The following is a 22,251-nucleotide window of genomic DNA, read 5'->3' as shown; positions in this document are numbered from 1 at the left end:
AATTCCCCCAGGTTTATATGGGTTATCACTGCATTCGAAGTGCTTTCCTTGCTTTTGGATTAAGTTTGTAAAATCAGAATTGGTCCTGAGAGCATAACGCCTATACAATTGCCACTAGAGTTAAAGGTTGGCAAAATTTGCATAATGTTGATGACATCACAGAAGCACAGAGGTATTTATGGAAACAACATCAGCCCATTTTATTTGACCATGTGTATGGGCTATAAACAGTACTATAGTCTCTCATCCAAACACCGCTACTGCTTATACAGACGATACTGATGCTAGATGAGTCTTCCTGCAAGCTGCAAAAAGCCATTCATTTTGCATGTATTGCATCCTTATAACTGTACAATGGTACCTTTTCTGGATATTCTTTTTATGTTTTTTTTGTCTTTTTTCCTCTGTTTCTGTTGAAATCAGGCATTCATGCTGCTGTTGTGTGCAAAATTCCTGTGAAGGATTTTTGGTAGACATGCGTAGGTGTGTAAGGAAATATGTCATTTTATAAAAAGGAATCGATGTGTAGCACATTTTCTGTGAATTAGTAAACAGATTGTGGGTTGTAACAGTTTTTGCTTTACAAACAAAACCTCTAGATTTTAATAGATGGCTTTCACTAACAAAAACTTTTTTTTTTATAGAATTGCATTTATTGCTTATTAAAATGCAGTCACAGCAATGATGAAAAGCAAGCTTTCATAAAGTATTTTGTATATGAATTAAAAATCAGATGCTTTCATGTCAGAAAAAATCATTTCTGTTTTTTTTCTAAACAGAATTTTGGTGCCTTTCTTCGGCATCACTATGGTAGGTTGTGAATAGTTGGCAATTTCTATTCAAAATAAAAGGAAAAACTATATGAATCTCATACCACTGGCTTTGTGGTTCTAAAGAAATGTCAGATCCCGAATACCTATGTGGACACTTTTCTTCAAACAGAACAAGATGATTATGTAACATGGTAAGCTCTTTGAAATTAACCTTTTGCATCATTAAAAATCTTCGAAGTGAACATGGCTGGGACACACTCCTGATAAGACATCTTCCTTTGAAAACACATTGTTTTTTTCCATTTCCTGCAATAACAATTTGTTTTAGTTTATGAGCTATTTAAGCTGTGGTTGTGTTTTGTTTTTTATTTTTCAACTTATACTGGTAACAGAAATTCTGTATGTTACTGTACGATCATCTGGAAATATTGTGAGTGTGATGGTTTAAGAGAGTGGTCATAGGACCTTAAGGTCACAATTGAAAGAGAGCAGCAATAGAAGTTCCACAATGGAACCCTGAGCATTTCAGAATGATTGAGATTTGTGTAGAATTATATACAATGATTATTTAACTCTTTAATGTATAGTAGTGGTCAGGAGAAATAGTCTAATGATAACCCCAATGCCCATTTTAGCAATTACCCCCTTCTGTTTATGAGAAAATATTTGGTATTGCCATTAATCTTTACATGGCTTGAAAGATGGTCCTTTTTGACAAGTTCGATATATGAATCCTGAAGCTAGCTGTGTTTTGTTTATTTTATGAAAATCCAAGGTTCCAAGTTACTGTACATAAAATCTGAAAATCTGAAAAGGTCCAGTTTTACTAGTTTTTCTATTCCTGACATTTCTCTATTCTCATATTTCAGAATATATATTTACCTCTTGTGGGTTTTACCTGATAGAAACACCTTGAACGAAGCAGAAGTAATACAAAAATTCAAATAGCCCTGTTGTTTGCACTCAGTCCTGTTGCAATGGGTTATTTTGCTTGCATGTGGAATGATTAATGAATGAGTGTGCACTCAAATTACATACTGTAGAGAAAAAAAAACATTGTCAAGGTCAAAGACTGTTAGCTCCCTGTTTACTATTAAATATATTATTAACTGTTCTAACTGTCATAATATGAAAAGGTACCCTCTGAGATAATTGATATTGATTCAATTAAATACTGTCTAGCTTCATATATGACTATCCATTATGTAAGCCTTTATTTATCAGTATTTAACATGCCAATTCAATTGGAAACAAAAACATATTCTGAAGCATGGGTAGACTTTTGGGTAGGAGACATCCAAAGCAAACCATCTTGCTGATATATTTGGTGTTGTTGGACCAGTGGGTGGTGTTTTTCTTTCTTTACCAGAAATTTAATACGGATGCCTAAGTGTGGTTGACCGTGGACACTGTGAAGAAAGAGGTGATTTCCTTTGGAGACAGTAAGCCAAGGTCCTGTAGTAAATGAAGTGTTTCCCATTTTATATTTGAAGCGATATGGGATCTTGTAATGTAATGCAATTCTTTGCTATAATGAATTAAACAGAGGGGCATTTTACAAGTGTAATCTGAGTAAAATACCATACTCAAGGGTACAAAAACAGTATCTCAACCTCAATTTGAACTTACAGTCTTTGAGTCTTGAGCCCTGGCCACTACTCTACACTGCTGATTAGAGTGAAAATGTACTCCCTGTATCAAAGTAAACTTTTCTTCCATCAACCTACCAGTAACATGAACATTTTATTCTGCACTCATTGATGAGAACAGTCATTTGATTAGGCAATCATAAACATGCAAACATAAGTGCTAAATGTCTTTATTACCACAGACTAACAGTACTATGGTAGTATGTAACAATATTTCATTTATACAAGGTTAAAAAAATCAGAAAGCAACTGCAGAAAAGCTTATATTGCAGTCATTACTGGTTACACAACTTGCACCATTAAATTATTTTATTATAAAATTATAAAATTTAATAATGGAGTTCTGCATTTAAACAGCAAGATTATTATTAACAGTGTGGTGAGTATGCAGAATGCATCAGTGAGTAACATCTCGCACTTGCACCCAGAATGTTTTAATTAATCTGTGTCAAAATTATTTTTAACTCTCATAAAATGCACTGTAAGATTTTTACAGGAATACTTTGTTAATACAGTGTCAAAATGTGACTTGCAACGTGCAAGCTCTTACTGTAAATAAATCTGGTATTCCTCTGCTCATGTAAAGGTGAAAGGATGGATTCATTTTGAACTAAGCTGTGGTTGCCTGAAGCTAATCCCAGAAAAGATCATCACCTTAAAAATTCAGTATTACATAAAAGATGTACAGTAGACTCGTCAGATCTCATCTGCTGATCTGTACTTCTGTTCTTTACAAGTCTAACGGTGCAAGAGAAAATGTTCTTGGACTTGCCCTTTGTCATGCATTATTCATTTTCTAATAAATACAAAAAATGAATCTGTTTCTATCAAGTAATTGCTTTCATGCATCCTCCATCCTTTTAGGATTGTATTGAACAGATCAATAAAAAATTTACTCACACTTTAAAAATGTAATGCTTTTCTTTCTTGAATTTTGAAACTTGAAGTGTTTGGGGTAGAATATATCATGAGAGAAGGTATTCACAGATGTCTTGTAAAACAGCTTTGAACATTATTTTAAATAACAGGTCATGCAATTTAAAATGTATTGAATGATCTGTTACTGTAAGAGTACAATACATTTTGAAGATGTTTTTGTATTTTTATCTTCTCCTTCTATGTGCTACCCTGGTTTTAGTATTGGGAAGATAGACTGTATGAGTCATCCAAAGCAGCTGACTGGTGCAGAGTTATTTATCTTCAGAAAGTGACAGTGTTTGCTTAGGGTGGATTTAACTTTTGACCCTCACTGCATCACTCAGATAATACCGTACCTCCGGTCAGAAAAAAGAAACAAAATGCAAAGAAATTGTTTCACCTCTTGCACTAACGATTATGCAAGTCCCTAAAATTAAAGAACAATCTCACAGTACTGAAAAGGCAAAAGGATTTTTTTCTTCGTGGTATGGCAAATAATATTTTTCCAAAATAAAACAGGAGAAATACCCTCAGTTGGCTCTGGGTTTTTGACTGTGTGTTTCTCCTTGTGTTGTAGGTCTATTAATACTTTGCACCAGTATTGCTGTCCAGCTCCATTGTTCAATACGCAGCTAACAGTCCCTGCTACACTTTCAGGTTGCAGGTAAGCGGAGTCTTAGTCCACCCACTTACCTGTGTTTAGAAAGATCAGATGAACATCATTGTCATTCACAAGAGAGATTCAAGAAATGTTTTGCTTGCGTTGCCTGACTGGGACCTGCACTCTGACTTAATAGTGGGGTTTTAATTGGCCTGAAATATCCTATCTGAATCTCTGTAAAAGATCTGTGAATACAGTTAAGAGATGACAAGAGATTAAGCATTTTCAAATGCTCTGGGGATCTTTTCGTTTTATTTTTTAGTCTTTATGGCACCAAGTATATAAAACAGTGCTTGAAGTAACACAAGCAGCATTGCATTTGAACCTCTATTTTCACCACAGTAGTGTGAAATCAATCCAGGTCTGGACTTGTTAATGGTGCTGTTTTTTTTTTTCATTGTACATAAAACTCATTTATCTGTAATTTGCGTCACACTTGTAACTGTATCTGTTAATTTGATGCATGATTAATATGTAATAAATTCATGTGCTTTGATGTACATGTAGTGCACTGTACGTTATGTATTGTAATTCCAGCACATGCCAAAAAATCCAGTATATGAATATAAAGAAATTATATTAGATGTAATTAGCATGATCTAAGAATAGTTTGTTTTCATATTGTAGTCAATTTCTTTTAAAAAGCAGTACATTTTACAAAAGCCGTTTGTGAAATGAACTGAAACAGCTAGGGAATGGGTCTAGTTGTTATCTGAGCTGACAAGATTCAGTCAGTGTAATTATCAAGCACAAGTTCTATTCCCAGGTGAAAATGTGCTCCCTTGTACCAATTACCTTTCAGTAGTGTGGTGCTTAGAAATGGCAAAGCATTTTCAGCAGATAAAGGCTTGTATGAAACACTGTACTTTCACTTTCTTAAGAAGCCTTATTTCCTCTATTTCCTCCCCGATAACCAGCATGATAAACAAAGCAACTGTTTAGAAAAAGTGAGGACAACAAGAGGTTTCATCCCCCAGAGTGTATTTCCTCTAATCTCAGTGGTAAGAAGTGTGGGGCTGAGGCTATGAGGCTCTTTTGTTGAAGACTCAGCATCCTCCCTGGACATTGCCCCTAACCTTTCTAAGGTCTGCTTGTTATCCGGATTCTAATACATATATATAAAGCTGCAACATATAACATTTTTGGGTTGCATTCTTTCACTGATTCCTGGCTAACCACTAGCTTTTAAACCTGTTTTACTTGGCTACTTTGTGAAAAAGACACAAGCTTCTGAGTATTAGACACATGCTTCATTAATTAATTAATGAAGAATCCACCTTCTTGAAGTGTATACAAACAGTTCAGAACATGTACTGTAGCATTTGCAAAATGCCTTTTTTCATTTGAATAAATTCGCTTTTACATACCACAAAATGAAGAATTTCAATTTGCTTTTTTTCTGACAGTGCATCATATTAATTTATCAGTCAGTAAACACAAGTAATACAGATGAACACCACTTTTTAAAGAAAAAAAAACATGTCTAAACATAAACAATTAATTCCACCTAAAGAAGCTGTCTAAATTTAGAAAACCATTATGGCCTCAGTTAATTAGCAATATATGTAGGAATGGGGAGTACTTGGAATAATATCACCTTGCAGAGCTGTTGTCACAAAGTATGCAAATACCTCATAAGTAGCACAAGCCTTGTTTTCATTCCCCTGCCATTGCTGATCGTATATAATTGATTTAATTATAAAGTCCCTTTCATAATAGCTGTGCCGCATGCTCTGGCAGATGAAAAAAAAAAAAAGCTGCTGTGCCAGAGATCAAAGCTGCTGCTGCCAGGCTTGGCTGAACAATATCTGCATATAAAACGGAAGAGCCACCCAGACACAGCAGGATTGCTTGAACTGCGGATAGCAAACGCTGGAATGTGCTCACCACTGTAACAGGAACTGTGGCTGTGACAAGTTCAAAGGACCATAGCTTGCTAGACCCGGGTTTATCCTGTAATGAAAGGTCGTCATTAGGGGGGGGGAAAAACATATTTTTTTTTCCTCCCTCTACACTGGGTTTGCACAATCTGACATTTCTACCTGACCTGCGGTGTACTGGAACTCCTGGCACGGACTGCAGTGCATCATCCCAGGTGGTGGATGAAGTGGGTCTTCCCCTATACATAAAACTCTTTGGGCTGAAAAAGACTATACTAATGGACTCAATCAAACAAATTAATACCAATCGCTGTTTTCTAAAGCTCTGACACAAATATGGGCAGGGAAAAAAGGACGCAATCTTACCTTTCATCCATAGCGTCTCTATTAAAAGGATTGGTACATTGCAGCATTAAACAGCAATGGAACTGTGATTAAGAATTTCATTCATTTCACTTTTTTTCTAATGTATCTGCAAATGAGGAGTCGAATCTGCTGCGTCTTGGCACAGAATAAGTGGCGCTCCACGGGTTTGATAAATGATAGCAGCTTGCTCCCTTTCATACTTTCAAAATGTTGATCTTTTAGCTGACAAGTGGGAAAAAAAACCATGTTGCAGGGTGAAGTAGCCTCCAGTGAGGCATTTTCCTGGCACTGTGGATATTACAGTGTAGACAAGGATTATACTGAACAACCTCAGGGAGTTTAATAGTCTCACACAAGCTTTTGCTTCTCTAACCTGAGGAATTTATCAGTTAGTAACAAGAGGGGAATCTGGATTTTTATTTAGATTACCTACAGTAATGATAATGTCATATTGTATCAATTAAAATAACTAGGTATTATGTACTGTACACCTGTATATTAACATTCTTAGTTGTCCTAACACTGAAATCATGAAAAATAAACTTATGTTAATATTCCATCCATACATGTATGTATTGCACTTCAGCTGCTTCAGTATTAACACCTGTTGGACCTTTTAACTTCTTAGCACCTGTAGTAGGTTGTTAGGAACATTTTCTGACAAATTAGGTTAGTCCATTACATCTCTAGTAAACCGAATCAGACTTACAGTACATGGCCAATTTTCTCTTTCCTCTGATTTGAACAGTGTTCCAAAAGTCTATATTTCGTATGTCCATGAAATTGATCCTTATGGCAAGAAGCCATCCAACTGCTTTGTGTTTTCAGCGCAGTTATTTTCCATGCTAACTCAGCTGGCTTCTGGCATCTGCCAGGAAATGCTTTTAAGCTTGCGATGCATTTTTAACTGGCCAGGATACTAAAGCACTGCAACAGGATGCAAAGATGTCATGCTTGTTTAACGGTGCATTTTTATAATATCTTAACTTACACTACGCACATCATCCATCTGAGCACCTACTGTGCCAGTATAATCTCTATAGTTTTAAGAATTGTTTTGCTCAGTACTAAATTGCAACATAGAAAATGTTCAAATGAAATACAGACCAAATAGTTTTGGGGATTGTCCCTTTTTTATTTTTGTTGGGCTTCTGGGGTACCTCTTCTTCAAAAAAGCTGAGGATATCCCAGATAGCTCTATTTGATATCACTAAGGGCTTCAAGCCAAAGTCATTGAGGGGGCACACTCCGGTGTCCCATTTTGCCATCTCTAGTGTGATACTCATTCTGTGCTCTAGGCTTGGGATTTTTCAAGATGAGACAGGGGGAAGTCCACATTTTATTATTTATAATCTGTTGATTGTCCTTCAATATAGCATATACATATGATTGGGCTCACATGCTGCAGAATAATAAAGTTCAGTGGATTTGCAGTTCCAGAATGTGTATTTCTCAATTGTTCTCATGCTGCTGGAATTACAGCTGCTTACAAAAGGGATTCTTCATGTAATGAACTGCTGACAGTGTCCTCTTTCTTATTGGTTAATTGCTATGTTTTGATATATCTGTGTTGCTTCTGCATCTATCATGGTTCAAAGCATTATCCATATGAATAAACAATAAAATAATCTAAAGTCATGACTGTTTTCTAGCCATGAACTCGTTTTTGTAAGCCACAACATACATGCGATGAGATACTGTATAAAAAAAACTTCACTCTAAATCAAATTTATTTAACAGTCGTAAGATTTCACAGTGTTTCATTAAACGCCTGTACCAAAGATCTAATTTACAAGAACCCTGACTAAAATTTGAAGTTTAGTCCATTTTTGTTCTTTATTTTGCTGTTAATCAAGGGTTGTGGCAGGAAGTTTTGATAACTTGCAATCTTTTGAGTTCAGACTGTCATAGCTAATTCATTCCCTGAAGTATGTTTGCCATGATATAGTTGCTTTGCTTCCATGATATTGCATTGTTTGTGATTTCCCCTCTTTGACAGGGATGCTAATGTTCTTCATCGGTTCTGTTGTCCACCTACTGGAAGCAGTAGTCCCTCTTCAAGATCGCATGAAGGATGACAGTCTTCTCTACTCGGACCTCTTCCTGCTTTCTCCTCTTCTTTGCTCTGAGGGTCTTCTCCTTTACTCCACTGCTTGGCTGGACTCTGGGCACTAACATGTTGCAACTGGCCAAATCTGGGAAATAAAGAGTTTTGTACTGTGATAAAGCACCGAGTGTCATTTCTGTTTGTTTAAGCTTTCTGTTTTTTTGTTTGCTAAAACTGCATCTTCAGTTGTCAGCTGAAATCAGTATGAAACATTCTTTGTGTCTTCTGAATTAATGGTGCTATACTTTTTGGCTGACATGTTCATAATAATTCATATACAGTAGCACATTGAAACAGGGATCATGAAGCGAATGTTCCCTTTTCTGCATTTTGAACGTAAAGCCTTTTGATTGTTCTGAGCCAAAATGTGTTTCATCAGAAGCATGCTTCTATGTCACACTTTTGATTTTCGGTGTTTTACATTTACTGTGAGTTATTGGGATTTTTGTCACAGTACTGATTGTACATTTTGTTAATCTGATTTATGGTTTGCACATGGTCTTGAAGCATTTGAACCAAAATAAATAAATATTGTATTTTTTCTATGCCATCTTTCATGTTCCTTCTTACTTGTTATTCTGTCACGGTTCAGAACATTTAGCAAATGATAAGCCATATCGATAAACCAGCTTGAGTCTGACAGTCGTCCCTTTTATAGGATGTACTTTCTTTAATTAGATGACAACATTAAATAACTTCAAAGCATGGAAAGGTGAATACCAAGCCTCTTAAGAAGTATTTTATTTTAAATAGCAGCTGTTAAATTGTTGTTTTATTTCATCATCCCTGTGGTACAGCTTTATTCCTTGATTGACATCCAGAAATATTAATTGTACTGGATATTTAAGACAAACAGATTTTAAGTATGTTTCCATTATATTGTTTTGAATTTTATCATTAGTAAGGAACTAACTCAGTTTTGCTCATTGCCTTCCTACAGCTGTGGGTTAGTGTGACATTGTGAGTAAAATAAATCCACGCGTAATCTTGGATCATCGTGTTGTGGTTTGTGGCTACATTTCAAGAAAGCCTTAAAGTAAATTCCATTCTTAATCAGTGCTTGAAATAATTGCCTGTTTCCTATATTTGCCTCTCTCTCCTGCTTGCCATTTTTTGGGAAAACCCTCTAAATGAATTGAAGATGTACTTACATTAACAAATTAATTGACAGAAGTGAATGAACATGGATCATTTTAGTTCTTGTTATTTTATGTGAACGTTAGACTTACGTTATTACTTTCTAGTCTAGTTGCATGACCATGAAGACCTTTTCTCTTAACTACATTTCTAGTTCATACCTAAATTGCACTCACTTCAAAGCACTGTCTTAACTTTGCTTCTAGCGTATACAGTATATTCAACTCAATCTGCCTTTTGTGCAAAAAATGTAGCTGAGGTGGAACTGCACAAATCAATTTGCTTTGAAGTTCCAGTCACACTCATGATCCTGTATTTTAAGTGTCATTGAAGGGCATCACCAGTTACCACTAGAGGGAGTAAGGCTCAAAGGCATTTACTGAATATCAAAGAACCACGATACTGTAGATTTAAAAAGAAAAGGGGACCAGAGATCAGGCATTTCTCCATTCATAAAGTTAACAGGAAAAAACAACAACACAATGGCTGTTGACACTCTTTATTACATATGAAAAGCTACTGAAATGCCAGTACAGTGTGTATACAGTATGTTAAACCTTGTCTTGTAATATCCCTCCATCCAATTTCTTATCATTTCATCTAAATCAGTGAGAATACTGGAGAACTGGAGCCTATTACGAGCATACTGTAAGGCTGGATGCACCCTGAAAGGGACACTGATCCATCACACGCACACACAGACAAACACAGACATGCACCCATGCCAAGGCCAGTTTTCCCAGAAGTCATTTAAGCTAAAAGTGTGTTTTTGGACTGTGGGAGGAAAACAGAGTATCCAGGGGGAACTTGGGGGGAACATGCGAACTCCACGCAGATAGCACTCCAGGGCCAGAATTGAACGCAGGGCCCCGGACCAGCAAGGCAACACTACTAACCACTAAACCAAAAGTGCCCCCTGCTTTTGTATTGTGTATATATCAAACTTTGCATATCTGTTTATAAGAGTTTGTGGGGATATTTTGGGTAGGTGCTTACAACATTTAGATTCAATCAGAACAGTACCAAATGCAACTGTTAGAGCAACTATACCCTGAATGTCCCCTCCTTAATTATATAGAATGTAAAATATCAATTTAATCTCCTAAATACTTAAATGAAGCATTGAAGCATCAGTCATAGTCTGGAAGCTGTCATGTTGATAAATAAATCTAGAATCTGCTTCTGCTGTTCTCTAAGCCTTTGTTGATCAGCTTTTGGGAATTGTGGCTGGAGTAAGATTTATATGATATATTTGTTGTGCTTTTATCAAGGACTCACAAACCGAGTCTTTACAGGCTCATCGTTCTTGACCAGCAACTCAGTGTAGTGTATAGTTCGCCAAACAGTAGCATCCTCTTTTGTATTCCAGAGATGGGTGTCAGCTTTTTAAAGGTTCGTTTTCCTCATATCCATCTCTAGAGAGTTAGCTGTAGGCTACTATTCTTCATGCTGCAAAAGATATTTGTGTTCTGTGAAGCTTAAAAGGGAGTGATTAGACTAACATTCTTGCTAAGAAAAGCTGATGGTATGAGCACAGAGAGCTGAATCTAAATGGATCCAGAAAGGAAGGCTTTTCTCCTTGAATGAGCTTTTTCGTTTTTTTAGAGTAGGGAAGATAAAAGCCCTTCCGGTTCTGTTCGTTTTTGGGGGAGTTGTAAGGATGTCTGGAAAACATGAGTGAAATCTGGTATTAGAGAGTCTAACCTCCTTTCTACAGTGTAACTGTCCCTTTAGAAGTTGAATGAGATATTTGTCCCAGTTATTTTCATTTGAAAATTGAATATATAAAATACATATAAATCTAATTTAAGTAAGAAGGTACTGTACAGAAGTTGCTGGTGTTTTGTGTAAATACTGTATATGTGTTGCATATATGTACAGAAAATGTATAAAATACAATATTTAGAATCAGGTATTGGGTATTTCTTTTTTCAGAAATAAAAACAAATGTAGTGGCTCTTGGAATTGTCTTTAATTTATGTCTCATCATTTATTTCTTATGCAGGGTGTCATTTGCTTTATTTCACTTACTGTTGTGGTTCCTGAAACAGCTGTATATGTCTTAATGTTGTTTGTTTGGAGAGGCACAATTCAAAAGCCCTTTAGCTGTGCCCCAGTGCCTGAGGCTTCATGCCTTGCAAGTGATCAGTAAAAACTGAAGCTCAGCTGGCCACATTCTGTTTCACAAAGACAGTAATTACACGCCCACTAACCTCAAACCTTCTGGTAGTTTGATATTAAGCTACTATGGTAAATTACTTGCATTTATTTACTTAATGTTTGTGCTATATAAAACAGCAAAGGAAGAACCTCTGGTGTTGTTTGATTGTGATTTTACAGTATTTAATAATAATCCAGAATTCTTTTCTCTTTCATGTAGAGTTATCATGAAAGAGATCTGTACCAATGGATTTACTTACAGAAGTATGAGCTGATTTTTATGCATGATGGAAAAAAACAGTATGTATTGGCATAATATTATTTAGTCCAATCTGATATATCAAATTTCTCACAATATTCTGCTGACCGTTATGACAGCTAAGTAATTTGGGAAAAAATCTTTTAAGATTTTTTTAATTGTGTGTTCCTTCTATATTTTGAGCCTTTCTGTTTATTAGAGATATTTAAATAGTCATTCACAGAGAAAAAGAAAAAAATTGTCCTTTTCTGTTCTTTTTGTTCCAGCTTCCAGAAAATTAGATCAGAATATGAACCAAACCAACAATCCTATCTAGTCTTTTATAAATGAATACAAAAAGTATGTTAAATTAATTAAATTTTGAGTGTTACCAATTACAGCTTAACTCTACAATTATAAAATAAGACTCTCTGTTGCTATATGTTGTACTGAATACTGTATGTAGCTTTTCTATTTCTTATCATAAAAAATGGAAATCAATATATATATTGAACATTCATCTATCAGCAGGCTGAAAGTGATTTTATGTCTCCCATTTCTATTAATTTATACTACTTTATTTGTTAAATCTTTTATTCTTTGTCTTTTGCTTAGCTATTATATTTTCTGAAAGAGGTTCAGTAAAAGTGGTCTTTCATATTAATATAAAAGATAGCAGGTGTGCGTAACCTTTGGTTAATTATACTATATTGTCACATGAGATGATAGCCTTAGATTGCGATTTCATATTTTCAGCTACATGAGATTGATGATTCTAGGATTTCTGAAATAATTTAAATACTTTCAGTGTCACTGGGCTTTATCTAGAAAGCCTTTTTAAAAACACATTGCCAACATTTGAACATGGAAGGAAACCTAATCAATTTGTAATATTTCAAAACCACAGGAAATGTAAATGCTTTACACATTAGTGCATGAGTAGACCAAAAAAGCTTAGAAGATATTTGTCTTTGCCAGCGCAGCTTTGTCAGAGTCTGATTTTCTCCCCAGGCCATAGAACAGTCATGGCTGTTGCTTTGATGATTTATTGCATTGATTATTGTTGGTCTCTTATATTTAGATGTGCTGTCTAATTTCTGTCATAAATCCTGTAAGCATATCAATACTACTCTGCAAGCACTGCATGGTTGCACACATATTGAAATATTAAAATTAATTTTTAAATACCTCGGCATCTCTTCAATAGTAGTTTGGCCTATGCACATTTGAGTATCATTGTTGACAGTAACATGAGCTTTTTGAACATTTTTTTTTGAATTAAAACCAACAGATAATAATAATATAGCCTTTAAACTAAAGATTATTTATTTTTCTTCTTCTTGAAGGATTGCAACTGGATTGTTTAAGTGCTTTTGCAGTGTTGGTTTTTATTAAGGTGACCTTGAACCCAGAGCCAGTGTTTAGATAAATTGACCAGAGTAGCTGAAAAATTGCTCCAGCATTCTTTACTTTATGATATATTTCACCAAAGCAATATTATAAGTTCTACCTAGTATTTTACACTTGGTTTGTGGGTCATTTCGATGAGAAAAACATATCTCAGCCTTTCTGAATGGAAACAAAGCACAAATGACTACAGAGGAGGAAGAATGATTTGATCAATTCAGATTCAGCTGAGGGCTTTATAATTGCAGCGAGCTACTCCTCATTTAAACGTGAGTTTCTTTTCAAAAAGACTGCACGTCTTCAATTGACATTTCTAAATAGGGCTGCTGGATAGGAAATTGCCAAGGACAAGGAATACAAGAGTCACAGCAGCACATCAAGAGATTGTATAAATGCATCTGATTTAATTCATTTCCTTACTTATCTCAGAGCTTTTTTTTCATTTGTAACAGTTTCCTTTCTGCTGCAGGTAGTTTCCCACACTGATTTTAAATGTAAGTAACAGCAGCTTTAGTTTCGGCTCAGAACTGGAGAAGCTCCGGTATTTTCCAGCTTGCTCCTGTATGAGAAGCACCTTCTCAAAAATAAATACTGTATAAATACTTTCAAGTATGTTGCCCAGGGCGTTTTAAAGGATGGTTAGGGGTTTTTTTTTTTGGTGCTTCAGGGTGGGAATTTTTCAGTTGTCATTGGTTTGGTGAAGATACTGTACAAGGTTTTTTGTTAGTCCTGCTCCAGGTCTAGAAGTGTTTAAGAAAAAGGAAAACACTGTCATTTGCTTTGTTACCCAGGTGGTTGCTGTGATCATTAAAACAGCAGCCCTCTTAAACTCATTTAGCGAGGGCCCACAGCACAGCTGGGTCTGCTGTGGATCGCACCTGGTGCACAATACCCCATTTCCCTCATCTGCCAACTAACACTTCACCTTGCATTTTAAGCTGTTCTGCTGTAGTAGCTAAATATCACATGCTGGTAGGAAGCATAAAGAGATTTGTACTTTTCAGGTGAACTGTAACTCAGCAATAGTATACTGTTTAAACGCATGTAAACATACTGTATGTTTCACGTTACATGCTGTATAATTTTGAATTTTTGTGCCGTTTGTTCGAAATGTTTTATTTTTTTTTATTTTTAAACCTTATAATCTCCAGCATTTCTCAAATGCTTAACATGTTCATTGAATTTGTGAAAAATAAACTGTGGCGATTAATTGGCCTCTTATCTGGAGAACAAGCCCAACAGACACTTCATGTTCTTTTATTTGTACAATATAAGACAGAGACCATGAGGGAGCTGGTGGGGGCTCCAGCTACTGCCTTTTGTGCCTGCTCTGCTCTATTGTCTGCGGATACAGAGGGAGGATACAACACATTGGTTAAATGAAGCATCTTGATTTTTTTTTCCGCTAGACCACCCATAGCCAGGTGCTCTAATGGTAAGATGGTGATTCAGCATTAGAAACATCTCAATTTTGTCCTGCGAAAAACCCAGCAGATTTACACCATAGGAAACCTAACGATGAATGCAATTACAGTACATGTGGTGGCCAGTCTGTTGGATTGGCTAATTTTAAAGTGTCTCTCATTCAGCTGCTGACTTAAATTGTCAGTCAAACAAAGGAACTGTTTACTCTGGCCTGTTCATAGGGGCAGAAGGAGAAGTAATCCTGCCTGCCCTTAAATTCATTATTGTTTTAAATGACATAAGAGGAGTAAAAAGGAAAAGCCCTTCTGGAATTACTATACGACAGGGTGAAGGCAGTTAAAAGCCCCTGCACATTTATTTTAAATCTGTTTAGGCAATATGTTGTGCTTCTGGGTATATTTCCCATGAGTCCATTAATTTTAAGATAATACAATAGAAGCAGAATGCCAGGCTTCGGTTTTCTTTTTTATTACTTCCATTCTAAAGGCTTTAAAATGTTAACATTTGCAAGATCCTCACCCTTAGTTGTTAATTTAATGGGGGTGCGTTTTTTGCAGACGTTTTGCACTTTTTGATAGACTTCATTCCATGTGTGGAGCAGAACAGGGAAATCCTTCGGAAGAATCAACTATGCAGCATGAGGTCAGCCAATAATGAAGCCCATATATCGTTCCACGTTTAGAATTCTGCTTCTCCACTCCACTAGATTTCCTACATAAATGAAACATTCAAATAAAAAAACGCGTTGATTATGTATTTGATTTCCTTGAGAAATTATATTTGGTCCCCTGAGAATATCGCTGGATTAATCAAAAGCTATACGCAGCTTGCATACATTTATTGACTTGCAAATGTCATTGCAATTATTCAGAAATAAACATCCCAATAAACAGACAGATAGGCCTCCTTGTTTTGCCCGTACTAAGTGTCTCCTCTGCATCAAACAGATATTGTTATTTTTGGGTGGGTTTTCTTTGAAATTGGTGCCTGAATTAATTACTTTGTTGGGTAAAGTTTCATGTGGCAAGATGATGTGCTATCAGGGTTTCTAATTATGACCAAATTTCAAACAGATCATCAGTGCACAGTCATTTTCCTTGTGATGAGTCTGAACATTTGTCAAATGGAAAATTTGCATATTCAAAACAAAAATATGTATGTAGCATGCAAATGACAGCGTAAAATGGTATTTTTATTTTGGAAGATGTTTTCTTTATCTCTTCTTTTGCAACTTTGCACCAGAGCTCCTGAGGATTGTACAGCTGTAAGTGCATGTCAGGTGTATTTTTTTATTGTCGTCTTATCAAAAATGTCAATAAGTTTAGAGTGCCTTGTGTGCAAGATGTCATTCTTTGGTGATTTTTAAAATGTCAGTCTTCTGAATGGAAACTGATTGAGCTTTCATCTTCACTCAAGAATGAATATCCATGGAGGCTCACTGGTCATGGATATAATGCAGGATTACTGGTTAGACAGAGAAAAAGAAATTTCTTTCGATTCGACTGGCAAGTTAATGTAATAGTAAAGTCGTCTAACTACAAAAATAAACATAAGGTGTGCATCAATGCTAAATATTGTATTTTGTCATTTTTAAATCATTTTAAAAAACAATGTGATACACTAAGATATGTCATTTCTTAAAGATGATAAATGCCCCATTTAAAAATATTTGTTACGAGAACATCGATAACAGGGGAAGAAGTATTTGTGATTCATGGTGCTCAGATTAATTTTCCAGTGTCTGTAATCAAACGATGGTTTTACAGTTACATTCGGGTTCTCTTTGGGTTTACGGCTTCAGTGCTATTGAGACAGAGATTTCTTAAAACAGAAGCAGTCAAATATGTGCCAGAAACTTTATTCAAAAGGGACAAGCTGTGTTTCTTCTAGAGCGTGAGAAGGAGCTTAATGTTTTAGCCAACTGTGAAAGGAAATAAAGCCGAAAGGTAGGTTGCTGTACTGAATTTTGATCAGCATCCCCACTATCTTTTTTTTTTTTAGAAATTAAGCTCTGAACAATTGCATATTGGTAATGTACAGTAATGGCAAGTTACTAAGATGTTAACTGGCAAAAACATGTTTGCTAAATTGCTTTCAATAACGCAAAGCAATTTGATTTATCAGAACATTCATCATTTTTTTTTCACGAACACTCTATGCATCCTCCAACAATGACTCATTATCATCTTTAGCCCACTGCTGTCATTGCCTGTTTCAGTTAGTTTGCTGTTTATTAAATTTACTCACTGAATTTCTTTTATTCTCGTACTAACTAGCACTGGAACTGAACCCTTTTTGAATTTTTTTCAAGTCTTAAAAAAAGTTTGAACAAGATTTGTAACAAAAACATCTTTTTATAATCAGTGCTCAGTATCTCAGTGTTGATACTGACATTCACAATCATGTACATTAATAAGAAATGTATTTTCTGGTGTTCGTTCATCTTTGCGCATCAATGATTTACTCAAGAATGCAAATTTTGAATGCATCCGGCATTGTTTTTTTTTTTTTGTGCATTGCAGCTCCATTATCTTATAGTCAAATTCAGACCACGTCGCTGAGGTTGCAATGTGTGGTGCTGCACGAGTAGTTAGAGAATCATTATTTTTCGCACGAGCCAATCAGGATTGTCATCAAGGTTCCATTTGCGACTTTATCAATGTGTTCCCGTTGCCCCAGCAACCTGCATCAGCACATCTCTATGAGGGTTTATCTGGACAGCTTCTTAGCTGAGAGCTTTCCCCACTGTGCACCATGTGGCTGTGGCGATTAGTTTTTTCTGCACAGATCTGACTTGCAAAGGTTGCTGGGAATTAGATAAAGCATAATTAATACCCCGATCGGGGTGGCCATTGTTGGCATTGTCATTTTTTTTTTTTTAAGCGTGGGGAAGCCAATCTTTGGTCATAGTCAGTGGCAGACAATGGAGCAGCTGTAATCCAGCACTGGAGACGTGGATGACAGAAGGAGCAAAGGAGCTTTCCTGCCCATTTACAAACTGGGAACTGTACTTCTTGAGCAGGGAAGGAAGTCTTACTGAAACTGTAAGAAACTAAGAGCTATCATTCTGGATTTGGACTGGTGCAATTGTCCTGGATCTTCCACGGTCTCAGACACAATCTATCCGAGCTGCAGAGCATACCTCCAGATAGGTTTTGTGTCTGATATTTACACTTCAAGAGGGTGTCTTTTAAAACACATCTAATCGTCAGTGATGGATTTCTGCCGGAAGGAGCTAAAAACATCAATCAGCGCCTTTTTCTGGCAGTAGGGATTTGGAAGGATCAGCACAAGGTATCAAAGCAGAGGGATGACTAGAGCTGACACTCTGCTCCCTCAGTCTCCTTGTCATTACAGACAGGTGTCAAGACAGGAGAAAGTGCCATGTGGTTTCTTCACAGACAACAACGAAAACAACGGAGCTTGATAACTTTGATATGGGGATAATGATCTGCATCTACCAAGCAAATACAGGCCTTAACTTGAGCCTGGTCTAAGAAGATTTCTTACAAAAAGTTAATGATACGTTTCATATGTTGTAACTTCATCCTTGTATTTCTCTTCCACTGCCTGCAAAAATGCTGAAGCTAAAAGCCTTCTGTTTGGATTACTGGCAGTTTTTGTGTCTGCAGCCTCTTAATGGCTTTTATAAAAGGTAAGAACAGAATTTTCATTTGAGTGTTTCATAAGGAAGGGAAAGGACAAATGCGTTAAGTTTAACTTTTTTTTTTGATGCAATATGAACTCCCCTGCACAGGGCACTGGATTATTATATTTTGCTTCGTGTATCACAGAGGTGTGACAGTTGCTGAGATATTTGAAAGGACTTTCTTAGTTGGATGATTATATTGTAACATGCAAATGCAGTGATTGGTAAAACTCTGCTTGGATGGGAGAAAGAGAAGAATACTTGCTTTCCAGTAACATCCCAGATGCAGACATTGTTTGGTGTTTGAGAATGAGTTGGCACCTACGGCCTCAGAAACTCTTTCTAAAGAATGGAAGCCTTTGAGATTAAGATGAAACTTTCAGCTGTGTCAGAAGGATTGATTTCGACGGGCAAACATTTAGAGTTATTTGGGTCCATTGTTTGTTGCTGATTGAGCACATAGCATGCATCCCCACTGTCCTAGCAAAGTCCAGACACTGTCCTCCAGTATTTCCAACAGAGCTTCTTTGTGACTGAGTGTGAATAGAGAACGGGGATGAGGTGTCAGCTGCTCTTCACTTTAACAGGGGGGCTGAGCTACAAAACAATAGCAGATATTGCTGCTGCTGATGCTGGGAGCATCGTGGCGTGGCTGTGTCTTCACATGCTCCACAACTCTAAGGTTTTGATTTTTTGCTTTTGATTTTTGACAAAATGAGAAGTAACCTTTTTTTACAATTTGACACAGCAGCCACATGCGTTATGGTTTAGGGACCATTTTCAGCAGACATGTTTGGTCTAGAAATCCCTCTTTTGTTGTCATGCCTGTCTGAGGTACAGCATATTCTTTCTGGTTCCACTTTCAGACTTTGAAACGATGCGCTGGATGCGCTGAAGACAGTCATAACTGGTTCAGAAGTATCCCACTGAAACTTTCAGTTTGAAAAGAATGTTGTGGATAATATTTAAAAATCAGGTTAATCAGGTGTCTCTGTTAACAAAGAACAGACAGTAGCCAGGTTTTATTTTCTTCTTTTGGGGGCCTCAGATTAGGCTGGCATGAGCATACTGTATATCAGTGGGCAGAAATTTCTGCTTAATTATTTTCCAGAAAATATATATTTTCTTTCACTTTAAAGTATCAATATCAGCTACTGTATACAGTATGTTGCATATCTGTTGTGACAGAGGTTCGGCGTGTTTGTATTTACAATAACTTTCACCGGATACAACCATAAACCTCTTTGAGACAGTATCATAAGGTTTTGACACATTACAATTCAGCAAGAAAAAACACAGTTTCACTAGGGAATGACTTTTAACAGACTCCAGAGGAAAACTTAACTCTCCTTGACCTCACTGTTAAATCATTAGCAAAAGTGTCTTTGTGACGGGATGGGATTTCTGTCTTCTTCTTCTCTCATGCTTGTTAATCCAGGCTTTTGCAAAGAAATGTCATCGCTTTTAAAATGACAGAGAGACACTAATGGTTGTTACTCAGTAGAACTGAAATTAGATTATATTCTGTGTAGTGTAGTTGTCTAGATGTTTGTCAAGGTTTCAGCTAAGGCAGCAGCTTTTATGATTTAGCCCTCTGGCTGTGTGGGTCAGTGATTCCTATCCTGACATCAAAGCTGAGCTCATAGTCTTATAGCCTATTTTTCTTGTCCATCTTTCTTGGCAATTTTCATCTTTGGCCCTGTCTTGGCAGGAGGTCATGCTGTTCATTGACTTTTTCCCTCAGATGAGAGGTCAACCAGCTATGTTTTCTGGCAGTGAACTATAAATTCTGTAATATGGTATGAGATGTATGTGTTCTCATTGTAAGAAGCATATATTAACATTGACAGTTGAATCGTTTCTAGTATTTTCTAGTGGAGTTTCGAGTTATATGAGAATACGTTTGATGCTAAAGACTTCTTGAAGGTGACACACTAAAGCAGAACCAATTTTTTTTTTCTTTGAAGAGGTGCATTGTTTTGGTCTTTTTGTGCCCTACAAAAGACGATCCCACTGAAAGTATTTGCTTTCATAGTGCTGTGCAGTATTGTGTAGTGGTAAATGGAGGTTCATTTTTGATGCAATGGAATAAATTTAACCAAACCTTTTGTGGTATTTGATATTTTGTTTTCTCCGTCTACTCTGTGATATACTGAATTGGCTTTACAGTAAAACAAATCTTTCTTTGGTGCTGTCTTGATGCAGTGGGATTTCGACAAATATTAATTTAGTAGGAATGCTGCTTATTTTATACATTGCATGCTAAGATTAGATCTCCATATCCTGGGTGGTCCTAGGGGTGTAGTTGATTGGAGCTGTATTTCAGTGCAAATACGTCATCCACATATTAATATTCATGAAGTAGGCAACACAAATTTGCATTCCCAAAATCAGAAATTTTGCATTTTAGGAAGAATAAAAACATTGATAACATTTACTGCATTTAAGATAAAGATTATTTGTCCTCAGTCATCTGCACACACAGTGTGGTGTTCTGCTATAAGTGTTTTCCAAAAAAAGCTGTAATTAAGTTTTCCATTAGAAGATATTGAAGACGTCTTGCTGCTTCCCAATTCTTCTGTTCTTTGTGATGTACAGTATACTGTATATTGCTGGTCTTGTGGTTTTCAGCTTCAGCTTTTAATAAATATGTCTTTACTGTATCTGAAAATATGTTTGTGTCAACATAGATATGTAAGATTTTGGAAATTATTTATTTCCAGCTTTTTCCAGCGCACAAACACTGTGACTGGACCACTTCTTCCTAGGCTTTCCCATGTAGGTGGTTTCTTAGGTATTTAACAGTAGTAATAGATGTGCAGTAGGATTTTTTTGTTATGTAGTCAATATCTTTTTCTTGTTTGTGACTGAACACTTAAATACCAAAATTTCCAATCCACTGCAGTACAGAGGTTTGGTAAACCAGTTTTCTTAATTATGTAATCATATATTTACATCAATTAACATTTAATAAATTAGTTGATGAACTGGTTGTGTTAAAGCACAGGGCTGGGAAATCCAGTATTTAAGTAACGGGGTTTTGTATAATGTGAGTAGCTAGCCAGCCAAATCTCTCAGCCAAGCTGACCTGACATAAACAATGTAAACAATGTAAACAGTGGCAGAATGTATTTTTGGAAATTCTCCAGTTATTATGATACTTTAAAAACTCTTTTAAAAAACTATATGGTTTCTTCTCTCATTGAGAATGAATCATTTCATTTTCTATTAGTGGCAGTATTTTGATATTTAGCACTTCCATTGCTGTTATAAGCAGTTACTGCTTTATGGTTCTTTTTCAAAATGCCTTTAGAGAGAAAAACATTTGGATTTATTGAAAGGTGTTCTCAGACCAAAAGGCTAGACTGGGGTTTTTGTCCTGAATATTCTTGCCAAGAGTCAAAACTGTAACTGGAGAACATTAATACATTGTTTATGATTTGGCAGTCTGTCAGGGAAATGTTTCAGTCATTTTATTGGTAAAGAAAAATTAAACAGGACATGTCGCAGGTCAAAAATGTTAGAGTACAAGGTTGAAGATTACTCTATATGTTTAATATTTTTTAACTAAAATTGAGAGTTTAATTTAGATATCCGGATCATGCCTTTTTATTTTTATTTGAGCATCCAGTAGTATTCTTAGTTTCCCGATTTTGTGTTAAGTGAATTAGAGCACTGTCCTTTTATATTGTATGAGCATGAAGGTCATTCTGTGTCAATTGAACATCAGATGTTCACACCTCAGACCTTGGTTTTGTTAAAATTTTGTATAGTGGAAGACAGTGGTCAGTTAATAAACACTGCCAAATATTTCAACTCAGGGAGCCATAAACTTGAGTGATTTTCAGGGTCTGTTTCTTCCTAAAGTAGAAGAGATACTG

At 36.1% G+C, this 22,251-nt stretch overlaps 1 protein-coding gene and 1 long non-coding RNA gene across 7 annotated transcripts in view; both read left to right on the top strand.

Moving 5' to 3' along the window:
- Positions 1–22,251, top strand: part of iqsec1b (IQ motif and Sec7 domain ArfGEF 1b) — a 202,894-nt gene that overhangs the window by 99,183 nt on the left and 81,460 nt on the right. The window contains exon 1 of one of the 6 annotated variants that reach the window (XM_088636884.1): positions 17,470–18,376. The exons of the other annotated variants lie outside the window; for them this stretch is intronic. Within the exon in view, the coding sequence (XP_088493010.1) occupies positions 18,300–18,376 (77 nt within the window). The 5' untranslated portion in view covers positions 17,470–18,299. Of the gene's footprint in view, positions 1–17,469; positions 18,377–22,251 lie in introns of those variants that run through there. 6 annotated transcript variants of the gene reach the window in all.
- LOC148662116 (uncharacterized) lies at positions 159–8,299 on the top strand. Its single transcript, XR_015939666.1, has 3 exons — positions 159–330; positions 3,918–4,004; positions 8,247–8,299. It is a non-coding gene; the product is annotated as an uncharacterized LOC148662116 (long non-coding RNA).

Source organism: Lepisosteus platostomus, chromosome 6 (genome assembly GCF_059453375.1).
Source record: "Lepisosteus platostomus isolate fLepPlt1 chromosome 6, fLepPlt1.hap1, whole genome shotgun sequence".
NCBI classification, from domain to species: domain Eukaryota; kingdom Metazoa; phylum Chordata; class Actinopteri; order Semionotiformes; family Lepisosteidae; genus Lepisosteus; species Lepisosteus platostomus.
Note: the sequence above shows the minus strand (reverse complement) of the source record. Positions and strands in the feature narration are given on the sequence as shown.